We start from the raw sequence: 12,436 nt of genomic DNA on the forward strand, positions 1-12,436 counted from the left end.
ATGAGAATTGCCAAGTCAAAACAGCTGAGTTCTGATGATCTGGGGATTCAGTTTCCCCTCCCCGGCTGGACAGAGCCACATGGTTGTGTGTGTTTGTGTGTGTGTATTTCAGGAGTATGGCTTTGCTTCCTGCTCTCCCTTCCTGGTGGAGCGTAAATGCTGCTTTTGTGTACTGTTTCAACATGACTGGATGCTTCTGAGGAGCAGGAACCAAAACATGGCCTGTAAGATCTGCTTGGCAGGGTTGAGTGTAAAGAGAGTTCAAGGTCACAGGAAGGCTCCTGCCGGCACCTCTCTGCTCGACAACTGGGAGCGTTTGGGGTCTTCTCACTTGGTTGACTTGCTTCAGACCTCTTTGCTTTGATTGTAGCCCATTTTGTCCATTTGGTGTGCAGATATTGCTGAACTCCAGCTCCCCTCAGCTTTGTCAGCCAGCATGGCCAATGGTCAGGGAAGGATTCCAACAACCTGTGATCAGTTCCAGGATCCCTACTCTAAACTTGTGTACTGTGGAAATTCGAGGTCCCATCCGATAGTTTAAGCATTTGAGAGACCATTATTTTTCCTTTATGGCCTTTTTCTTTAAAAGTTCAACATTTATGAATCACAATTGGGGAAGCACTGTTAAAACAGCTGGACCCCTTTTAATCCTTTGCAGGAATCTATCATATTCAGCCTGAGGCATAGCTCAGTTGGCACAGGATGAGACTCTTAATCTCAGGGTCTGGGGTTTGATCCCAATGTTGGATGAAAGATTCCTGCATTGCACAGGGTTGGACTAGATCAGCCTCTCGTCCCCAGATGTTGTTGTACTACAACTCCCATCATCCCTGACCACTAGCCCTGCTAGCTAGGGATGATGGGAGTTGTAGTCCAATGATATCTGGGGACCCACGGTTGAGAAAGGCTGGGCTAGATCATCCCTGTGATCCCTTTATACTCTACAATTCTATGATCTTTCACCTTTTCCTAAAGCATTTTGTGTGCAAAGAGGTCTTGTAACAATTGCAAAACTACTTTGCATGTAGCCATGTATGGGCCGTATGTATCAGCTACAGTTGAATTATATGGCGAGAGAGAGCCTGGTGTGTGTGTTTGTGTTTGTGTGTGTGTGTGTGTATGTGTGTGTGTTGGAGAGGGGCTTTGGTAGTGCCTTCCTGCAGGCTTGTAGAAGATGTGTTCAGAGATGCTTCTTCTCTTTTCACTGCCCTGTTCCCCAGTTTAGAAGCAACATAAACTATTTTAATTAATATTGTGTCACCAAAAGGGCTTGAGATGGCCAATTGAATTCTACCAAGATATAGTATTTTGATGAAAACATATCTTTATTGATTGTTGAAGATGAAAATCATTCTTAAAATGCAATCCAGAGAAAAATCATATCCCCCCGAGAAAATTCCTGAGTGGCAGGCCAAGATTAACATCATAAAATTGAATTTGTGCTTCAAACCTTTGATGTAATCAGCAGCTGGAGGATGGTCTTGCCCTCGCGGTGCTCCTTCTGATGGTGGGGAATTATGGAGGGGAATGAAATAAGTGTTTCTGGTGCCACTCATCCTAGAAATACAAACAAGATATTACTGGCGGACCCTGGCTGGTTGAAATAGCCTATATTGATCCCTGGATCCAGCTCACTGTGACAGAGTGAGGGTGGGGGGGAGAGAGGGCACCCATGGATGGCCTGGAGGTGGGGGAGGGAGGTGGCTGTCACTCAGCCGGGACTCCTCTGGCCAGTCAAAAGGCAGCCATTGCAGGGCCCCAGGAGCCTAGCAGGTTGGAGCTTCAGGCAGAATCCAGGGGAGGTGAAGAGCTCTTGCACATGAAACGGAGACGGATTTAGGGTAGCACAACTGCTGCGGTCGCACCGAGTGCCGTGCTGCAGGGGTGCCAAAACAGTGGTATAGAACAAAGTGCACTGGGCGCTTTTTCACACAGGGCAGCATTGAAATTCGAGAGCCCCAAGTCCACCACTGCACAAAAGGAAGCGGAAAGGCCAAGAGGATGTGGCAAGGGCACTTCATGCTCAGCCACTGAGCAAGAAGTGGAGCAAGATCTGAGGCAACTGACTCACCACTGCACCATTGCACCACATGATTGTGCCCCCTTCCATAACCTGAAAAGAGCCCACGAGAACTCTGTGCCATTCCTAGCCCTCTGGTCATCTTCTGGGTTTAGCCTCCTCTTCCTAGGCCATTCTTCTGGCCCACCTCCCCAGAAATCACAGCATTTCCATCTTGTGTGACTTCTGACTTCTCCTGTCTCCGTAAATGAAATATACTCGGAGCCAAGTGTGAATTTCATGCTCTTTATTCAGCTCATAGTAGCAAGGAATGAATCTTTTCCCCAAATGTCTGCTGTATATACATTATTTACACAATGGGCCCCACGTGATTGGCTAATTCCGGGCTACTCCTGTAGGCCAATCAGGTTGTGGATTCACTTCCTCCAGGAGCCTGATTGGCTGCTCCTGCAGGCCAATCAGGTCGCTGATTCACTTCCACCTGGAGCTGGATTGGGTGGTTCCTGCGGACCAATCAGACTGCTGCATTCTGATTCCTATTGTTCTAGGATTCAGCTCAGTACATAACAGTAAATAAAAGCTGATATGTTCCATCTTAAAGTCCCATAACTGCTCACTTCTGAAGATAATAATAATAATAATAATAATAATAATAATAATAATAATATTTATTTATACCCCGCCCTCCCCACCCAAGACCAGGCTCAGGGCGGCTAACGCCAGGTATAAAAACAATTGATTAAAATACAACTTAAAAACAAGATTAAAATACAGCATTAAAGTGCAGCCTCATTTCAGTAGAAACTCAAATCAAAAAACTGGGGAAGAAAGCGTCAAATCTTCACCAAGGACAACTATCCAGACTGGTCCTACGTGGGCCAGAAAAAAGCCAGGGAAGTCCCTAAATTGGAGTTCCATCACAGAAGGAAAAAGGAAAGAGGGGGAGGGGATCAAGTTGATTCCAAGCCAAAGGCCAGGCGGAACAACTCTGTCTTACAGGCCCTGTGGAAAGAAATCAGATCCCGCAGGGCCCTGGTCTCATGAGACAGAGCATTCCACCAGGTTGGAGCCAGTGTTGAAAAGACCCTGGCTCTGGTTGAGGCTAATCTGACTTCCTTAGGGCCCAGGACCTCTAGGGTGTTGCTATTTATGGACCTTAAGGTCCTCCGCGGGGCATACCAGGAGAGGGGATCCCGTAGGTACGAGGGTCCTAGGCCGCGAAGATGCCCCTTCCATCTACCAGGAGTTGACTGAACAACTTCTCTTTAAGTTAACAACCACCCAGCTGCATCTCCTGGCTCCACAGGTGTTAAGAGCACCTTCCTGGCTAAGAGCAAACTCTGCCCATTGGCTGTAGCAAGCAGGCAACCCATCACTCATGACCACCTGAGCTCAAACATCATGCATATGGCTTATGGACAGTGCTCCTTTCTTCCTGCCTTTAACCAGCTAAGGATGCTGCCTGCTTCATCCCACTCTGGAGTATGTGAGCATTGTGGGACTCTCCGCTATAGTCTGCAGCTAGATAGCTTTTTACATCCTTTTTGTCTCTTAGATCCTGTTCTTAAAAATGTTTCTTTCATCTGGTATTGGAGTGAGTTTCTGATGGGCCCAAGGAATGGTGCTCCTTCACCAACTAAGGTGTGGCCTGCAGAGCAGGAAGGGAGCTGTCCTCATCCAGGCAGGTAGTTCTACCTTCCAAGTCAAGAGTGAGAAGACCAAGGGAGGCAGCGGCAGCACAAACAGTGCCTTGTTTTTGTTGTGCGATTGGTAATCACCTTGCAAGAAGATGGGCTCTAAATATATTCAGCAAATAAGAGAGGTCTCTGGAATAACCACCTTTTCTTCCTCAGGTGCCAAACCACCCAAAACAATGGGGCCAGGTGGACCTCTGAGGGGAGAGAGTTCCACAGGGGTGGTGCAATGACTGAGAAAGCTAAATAATAATAATCATCTCTCTATTCAACCGACTGGTGAATGCCCTTCCTTTTGTTTTTAGGTTAGCTCACCATGAAGACCTCAGTTCAGCTTGTGACGTTGTGGGGGAATCAAGCCCCAGCTCATAGCATCACAGCCATCTTGATCACGGAAGACCAGAGAACCATTGTTACGGGGAGTCAAGAAGGACAAATCTGCCTCTGGGATCTGTCATCATCAGACCTGAAGGTTTGTGGTATTGCAGGGTAATAAGCCATCTTGCTGCCCCATCCTATCATGTCTTCCTTCCTTCTTTCCTTTCCATGAGGCCTCTTATAGCTACCCTGCCCAAAACATACCACATCAGTACATCAGTGGTCAGAACTCCTCGTGGAAGAAACCCCTCTCAAATCCTATTTCCCATGGTATATAAAACTATTAGCAGTATTATTTTTGAACAGCTACTTTAGAACATGGGCTCGTCATGAGATACCAGAGGCTGTATGAATCTCCTTCCCCGGAAGGGCTCATAGTAACCCCAGAAGCACCAGTCCCCATCTCCTCCTCTCAGCAGCAGGACATCTCTGCTCTGTGTGGCCGAGGAAAGAATTTTTTACTCGCGTGTCCTTAAAAAACAGCCACTCTGACATTGTTGCATGGTTTTGCTGTTCTAGATTTCATCAAAGCAAATGCTCTTTGGTCACACGGCGTCAGTGACATGCTTGGCCAAGGCGAGGGACTTTGAGAAGCATCCATACGTGGTCAGTGCTACTGAGAACGGGTCAGTCGCTTTGCATTTCCAAATGACATGCAACCATCTCTTCATTTCAACAGTGGGAGGAAGGATGCAATCTCTTCTTGAACAGTAGGCTGACGATTCATGGCTTTGGGGAAGAGCGATCCTTGCTAGACAGGATCCACCAGGAACATCTCCTAGAAGAGCCCCAGAGAAGATGGTGGGAGCTGCATAGCAGCCCAGTTCTGCTACTCCTTCCCCAGGGGACAGTCTTGGAGGGAGGGCCCTCAGCGCACGAAGGTCTGGCAGATGAAGCAAAACCAAACAAGCTCTCCAATATGCCACAGCCAGTAAACATAAGTGTGGCATATATAAAATGCATGTTTTTGATCTCTTCGGGCTCTGAATATGTGCACCTATGAATGATGAATGCCTGTGTGAGATAAAATATTTTAAAACCACCCTTCACCCAAGGATTCCTAGGCAGTGTACAAGAAGCATGAATAAAAGTATCCTTACACAGCATAAACACAATAAAACCAGTGGCCTTCGTAACAAACGGAAAGGCAAAAACCCTAAAAACTACTGAGCAGGACTAAAGCAACATAACAATTTAAAATTCCTGGGCATATAAGAATGTCTTCTTAACCTAACATCCAAAAGATGTAGAGACATCTTTTGTCTCTTTGGGGAGGGCATTCTGAAGCCACCACAGAAAAGACCTTGTCCTCCTGTCTTCATGCATCAAGAATGTTTGCTAGAGCATGATATTGGCTGAAGATTGTGAGACATTTTAAGTCAAGTTGCTGGCACACCCTTCAGGCATTTGGGTTAATGCCAGCTTCTTGACCTGGGCTCAGAAGCCAGCCAGCCAATGTTGTTTGCTTTCAAAATATGAAAATACCTGGCTGAAGCAGTTTAAGTACTTCAATGTGCTTCCGTGAAGTAGCTTGTGTGTTTATAATTGTATGTGTCCCAGTAAATGTGATGAAAGTTGATGTTTACCAATAATGTGATGAGACAGGAAAGAAATGTTTGGGCTTTGGACATTTTGGTAAATGACTGGATTTCATCATAATATCCACTGTGTCTTCCTAACCTCACTTTTCAGAATGAATTTCATAGTGGCAATAATAATAATAATAAATTTATACCCCACCCATCTGGCTGAGTTTCCCCAGCCACTCTGGGCAGCTCCCAATCAAGTATTAAAAACAATACAGCATTAAATTATTAATTGAAAGATTATAAAGGGTGGAGATGTTTAAATATGATATTGGGGCCCTTCACAGAGGCTGGTGCATCTGTGGACATTTCTAAAAGAAGGTCCAAGGTGTACCTTTCTGGGTGTTTGTGATGGTGCTGATAATCCACATAACATCACAATGGGCTCAGAAAGAAACAAAGAGACTGCCAGGGGTTTGGATGTATGGATGCACTAGGGTTTTCTTGCTCTTCAAAAGAATAGTGCCAAATTACATAGATTTAGACTGCATTCTTATACTGCACTTATTTCCAAGTAAACGTGCATAGGATTGGGCTGTGAAAACATTTTGACAGACCTAACAGAAGCCATGTTTACCAAATTTAAAATAATTTGCACAATACAATAAAGCAATAAATCTTCAGCAATATGAGCTCACAACCCTTGAATTCACACTGGTGGTTCTGCAATGAGGCGCACATCTCACAGCTGTCCTCAGGGTGTCACTGTTTGTTCTTCGCCCAGATTGACACGTTTCCTGAGGAGCCCTGGCCCTGGGCAGAGAGAAAGGGGAGGGAGGGAGGATGCTTTTGCAAAGCAGGCAGTTCAAGTTTAGTGAAATGAAAATCACTTTCTGCACTTCCAATAAATGATAGCTGCGGTGACAAGTTGACGAGCTGTAATGGGAGCCATAATGGCTGCTTTTGTCACAGGCCTGTCGTGCCCTTGCAGGTAGCTATGGCAGCAGCCAGCTGCAATTTCCAAAGCAAAGTGAGGCTGTGCTGCTGTTGCTCCTGCTGTCTGGCCTCCTCCCTCCAACCCAATAAACAGCAGCAGTTTCCCCTCAGGTTTCCCTCTGCAAGTCAGCCACGCAAATGGTCGGTCCTCTGCACCGAGAAAAATCACCCAAGCCACAAGAAATTATTATTCTGACTAGGTAAAGGTAAAAGTACCCCTGACAATTTGGTCCAGTCGTGTCCGACTCTGGGGTTGCGGCGCTCATCTTGCGTTAATGGCTGACGGAGCCGGCATACAGCTTCCGGGTCATGTGGCCAGCATGACTAAGCTGCTTCTGGAGCAGCGCACGGAAACGCCGTTTACCTTCCCGCCGCAGTGGTACCTATTTATCTACTTGCACTTTGACGTGCTTTCGAACTGCTAAGTGGGCAGGAGCTGGGACCGAACAACAGGAGCTCACCCCGTCACAGGGATTCGAACCGCCAAGCCCTAGGCTCAGTGGTTTAGACCACAGTGCCACCCGCATCCCTATTATTCTGACTACTTGACTAGAAATCATATCAGACAGCAAGCTCTTTTTTTTTTTTATACAGGGAAATGTGCATCTGGAACGTCATCTCTGGGCAGTGTGTGGAGAGCACGAGGCTTCCCTTTCGGCACACAGCGATTTGTGTAAGTACAGCCAACTTCTGTCCATCTGCCCATTTGGACTCTCTGCACCCAGCCTGGATGATTCTTCCTCCATATGTTTTTTAAAAAATAAAAAAACAGATCCACAGAAATGCTGTCCTTCCTGGAGCTGATTGGGTCACTAGAATCTCAGCAAAGCAACCACCATACTAGCACCCTGAGCTGTCAGAATACAGGCTAGCTCTTTCTTTGCTGTGCAATGTCTCTTCAGTGCAGCTGTTCCCCTGGGCACTTTCTGCCTGCTGGTCTTCGTCCTCAGTTCCAGGAGCTAGCTGTTCCCAGCACTGCAGGGGCAAATCATTGGGCTGAGTACAGGTGGAAGCTCCACTGGTGGCCCCCTCCCCTCCATCAGGTCAATGAAGGCCAGAGAGGAGGGAGGCAAACAGGTCAAGCTGGGCAACTGCTAGAGAGGTGGCTGATGTGGCTGAGGAAACATATCAAAGTGCCATACCTGCTGCCCCTGACTATCCTCTCCCTCACACCCATGGGGCTGAGCAGATGCACACCTGCTGGCAAACTCAGCTGAGGACCTCAGGATACGGCAAGGATGAGCGCCTGGACCAGAGGAACCCAGCAGTCTCTTTCCAAAGAGATCAAAGCAAGCCATGAGGGAGGCTCCAAAACCTCTTGGGGTGATGCAGAGCCAGTTTGGTGTAGTGGTTAAGAGCGGCAGACTCGTAATCTGGGGAACCGGGTTCGTGTCTGCACTCCTTCACATGCAGCTGCTGGGTGACCTTGGGCCAGTCACACTTCTCTGAAGTCTCTCAGCCCCACTCACCTCACAGAGTGTTTGTTGTGGGGGAGGAAGGGAAAGGAGAATGTGAGCCGCTTTGAGACTCCTTCGGGTAGTAAAAAGCGGGATATCAAATCCAAACTCTTCTTCTTCTTCTTCTTCTTCCCTGCTGGCCCCAATCCAGCTGCTTGCAGGAAAGCTGCAGGTGCCTTTTCTGTGCAGCAGGGCAACTTTTAGCGTTTTTTCATGGGCTTTGAAGTGTGTCCAGTGTGGCTTCTCCCCATGGATTTGGACGGGTTGCAACCATTTCTCTACAAATGTCAAGCGCACGCAATGCTCATGCTGTTTGTATGAGTTGCATTCCATTTGCCGCTTTGGGGTTATTTGGGTCCTGATTCTGTCATAAGCTGTACAAGTCTATTGTACGGCATTGGAGAGGGCTGGGGGTGAGGAGAGAGACGCATGGGCCATTTCTTCCACTGCATGCACAGGACCTGTCTGCTCTGGGCACCAGCCCCAAATGGGGTGTAAATCCATGGCACGGGCTTCCCAATGGAGGTCTATTCATTTGCCAGGGAGGTGCCAGGAGTCTCTTTTTTGCCCACCTTTGTCACAGCACAAGAGGTTTGGGCTTTGGAATAGGAATGATCACCCTAGGGTAGTGAGTGGTGGCAGTCTTCTTGGGGAGTTCTCAGTGCAAACCAACGCTTAGGAAGCCAGCAAATTCCCCATCTCCATATCTGCACCTAAGAGTAGCCAAAAGGCATTTTAATATGGGCGACAACATTTTGTTTTCTAGCATGCACACCAGAGCCCCATGACCGAAAGCAATCCCTCAGCGGTCTTTGCACGGTCTTCTCGTGGCTAACCTGTTGTGGCTTTCCTCCTTTGCTCAGTATTACCACAGCTCATTCCGCATGACGGGGGAGGGCTGGCTCCTCTGCTGTGGGCAGTATAACGATATCCTCATCATCGATGCCAAAGCGCTGTCTGTGCTTCACACCTTGACGTCCTCTCAGTCTTCGGATTGGATCAGCTGCATGTGCTTAGTGCATTCCCCTCGGATCCAAGGTAGGTCAAAGCTGGATGTTTCTGTGGGTGGGACTAGGCCAGGACCAAAAGGACAGGCTGTGGCATCCCTGCGGCTGCAAAGCAGGATCTCAGCTGAGTGGGTGGCCAACCAGTCTGTTACTTTGCCCCCCCCCGGCAGGTTTTCACCTGAGCCCTGCTTTCTCCAGGCCTTCAGCTTTCTCCTTGACACATTTTCCTACTCTCTGCTGCACCCTTTGCTCCTTTCTCCCTAGTCCCTGCCCTTCTTTTTCCACTTTTCCCTGTTCCTTTCTGTAGGAATGGGTTTTGGCACTAGGAGAGGATATATGGTTTAGTCCTTACCCTTCCTTGCTCATGTGAGTGAGATCAGCAGAGTACCGTACTTGAAAGCTAAGCTTTTGGGGGGCCAGAAGGGACCTTGGCACCTAGGAGTTGGCTTTCATGCTTGGGAGACTGCTGTTATCAGGAGATTCATTATGAACGGGCAGATGCAAGAACCAATATTTCGTGCAATCATAAGGAGAGAGCTGTGTGTGTGTGTGTCAGGAAACGGCCTACTCACAAGTAGGACCCTGGCAGAGACACATGCCTGACTGGCCTGTTCCCTCCTTCCTGGATGATTGTTCAGGAGCTTCTTAAGCTTCTTAAGCTTCTTCAGCCCGAACATCACAGTGACTGATGTGGGAGGACATCAGCACACTCTTACTGGATCCGCAGAGGTTTGCACAGTTGCATAACAGACCACAGCAACTCAGCATGTTGGCTAACCTACTTTATTTACATATAATAAACACGCGGAGCTCTTCAACATGGCTCCCTCTTTCCCTAGCGTCAGACAGCAAAGAGAAAGAACAAAGGACAACAGTCCCACTTCAGGAACACAGTAAGACAAACATCCTGTCTTCCGTCACTTCCCACTCTGCGGAATGAAAACACTGCCATGTGATAGACAACAATCCCATGACTGCACACGGGGAATGAATCTCCCAATGGGGGAACAGCTTCCAGTCAGGAGGAAAGGTGGCTCATTGGCATTAGGTAGAGATCCTGTTCTGTGGCTTCATCCCAACAAGCATCTTTGCTCCTTCATTTCACACAACCAGCCCATATCCTCCTGCCTCTCCCCCTCATCCATGCCCCTTGCCCTTTTGTTTCGGCTCTATCCCCTTGTTGTGTGGATTGCTCTTCCCACTGAAAATATGTCTCTGTTGCTTTTTCACAGAGGATTCCTTAATAGCCATCTCCGCAACAGGAACCCTTAAAGTCTGGGATCTGTCCTCATCAGTTAGCAGGATACGGGTAAGGAGCTACAATCTGGGCTGGCAGGCCCCATATGTCGAAATTCTACATTCTATCCCTTGTGAAATGCTGTACTAGTTTTCTGCAGTTACTTGATATTTTAGCTTTTATTCAGAATCGGAATTTTTGAATCATCTGCAATGAGGAGTGGCTGGAAGAGGAAGAGGAGGATAATGCAGATTATGGCTAAAGGAACGAGGAAGGGCCTGCCTGGCCTTGGGACTCTTAAATTTGGAGGCTTCTGCAGTCAGCACAGCATCACAATTCTGATTGCTAGATTTATATTTATTTAAGTTATTTTCAGCCAGACTTTTAAGGTCAAGCCCAAGGAACTCTGATTAAAACATTAATATGATTAATAGCAAAACAATACATAAAATAGCAGTCTGCCAACAAACATATCAGTGAAACACTAGATGGAGTCAAGACTTTTTTCCATTTGAAAAGTACAAGGGAGGAAGGGGAGGAGGATATAAAGTGCTGGAGGGATGTGGAGTCACCACCAAAAAAGCCCTGCTAACCTGATTATAGCAGTGGACCACCAAGCTGGACCTCTAGGCTGGGCAACGTCATGTGGCTCTAGGTGGTCCTTCAAGTGGCCTGATCCCAAGGCATATTCGGGAGCATATAAAGTGTCATACCAGCACTTTAATTTGAGCCTGGAAATAAATGGAAGGGATGGAGATGTGAGGGAGAGTTTAAGCACTCATGATGGAGCTTCAAGTCCTCCTTCCTCCTCCTCAGCCTCAGGCCCTCTGATTACTTTTTGCTGAAGGTCTGGTGCTATGCTGTTTTTTTTGTGTGTATAATTATTGGTATGTTTAAAACAGATTTTATATATGTATATAGTTCTAATTTAATTGTGTGTGTGAATAATTTTTTTTAATTAAATCTCCAAAAAAATCCAAAACATTTATCGTCATATACAATTTCCGCCCAACATAAATTTCTTCTTGATTTCCCACCCCTCCTTTCCTAATGTTTGTTTTGGGTTGTTGTTTTTATTATGTATTTTGTGGTTTTATATCTTGATTTTATTCTGTGAACTGCCCTGAGACCCCTGGGTATAGGGCGTTATATAAATGCAACAAATAATAATAATAATAATAATACTTTTTATCAGCTGTTTTCCAAGACATATGTTTTTATTATCTAAACTTCACTAGCATTAGATCTTTTTGTAACCCACTGCTTATATTTCAAATCCTGCCCACGACTTCATGTATGGGTGATAGATACAGTAGACAAATGTTTAATTGTTTTTTAATGATTGCCTTTTCTATGTTTTCCACCATTCTTGTTTCTATCTGTAAGCTGTCTTCAGTCCCGTCAGGGAAAATGGCAGGGTATGAATAAATATATAATATGTTGTTATTGGCATCCATCCGTCTCAAGGGACAATGGAGGAGTGTGCCTTTGGGGTAAAGTCAAACCGCTGGAGAGTTACGGTGTCTGCTGTGGCTGTAGAGACTGATAGCGGAGAGACATGTTTTATTGCAGATGAATAAAACATCTGGTTTCGCTGTTACAGATGCACCATGGCATTTTCCCCCTCTGTGCTCCTTCTAGCAGAAATAATAATAATAATAATAATAATAATAATAATAATAATAATAATAATAATAAATTCCCTAGCATTAGAAGAAGAAGATTGCAGGGGTGGTGCTGCGAGCCTTAAAGATGGGAATCCCTCCCCCATCCTTGGATGATGGGCTTGAGGGCATCCTGATCAAGTTTGCAGATGACACCAAATTGGGAGGGGTGGCTAATACCCCAGAGGACAGGATCACACTTCAAAATGACCTTAACACATTAGAGAACCGGGCCAAAGCAAACAAGATGAATTTTAACAGGGAAAGTACTACACTTGGACAAAAAAAATTAAAGGCACAAATACAGGATGGGTGACACCTGGCTTGAGAGCAGTACACGTGAAAAGGATCTAGGAGTCTTGGTAGACCATAAACTTGACATGAGTCAACAGTGTGATGCAGCAGCTAAAAAAGCCAATGCAATTCTGGGCTGCATCAATAGGAGTATAGTGTCTAG

General features: G+C 46.4%; 1 protein-coding gene across 1 annotated transcript in view; it reads left to right on the forward strand.

Annotated features, from left to right (window-relative positions):
• Positions 1-4,023: 4,023 nt before the first annotated feature.
• The window catches only part of WDR72 (WD repeat domain 72), a 67,949-nt gene continuing 59,536 nt past the window's right edge, over positions 4,024-12,436 (forward strand). Inside the window, exons 1-5 of the mRNA XM_033167608.1 lie at positions 4,024-4,186; positions 4,612-4,718; positions 7,209-7,287; positions 8,935-9,109; positions 10,311-10,387. Of these exons, the coding sequence (XP_033023499.1) occupies positions 4,031-4,186; positions 4,612-4,718; positions 7,209-7,287; positions 8,935-9,109; positions 10,311-10,387 (594 nt within the window). The 5' untranslated portion in view covers positions 4,024-4,030. The remainder of the gene's footprint in view (positions 4,187-4,611; positions 4,719-7,208; positions 7,288-8,934; positions 9,110-10,310; positions 10,388-12,436) is intronic.

Source organism: Lacerta agilis, chromosome 13 (assembly GCF_009819535.1).
Source record: "Lacerta agilis isolate rLacAgi1 chromosome 13, rLacAgi1.pri, whole genome shotgun sequence".
In the NCBI taxonomy this organism is placed as follows: Eukaryota; Metazoa; Chordata; class Lepidosauria; order Squamata; family Lacertidae; genus Lacerta; species Lacerta agilis.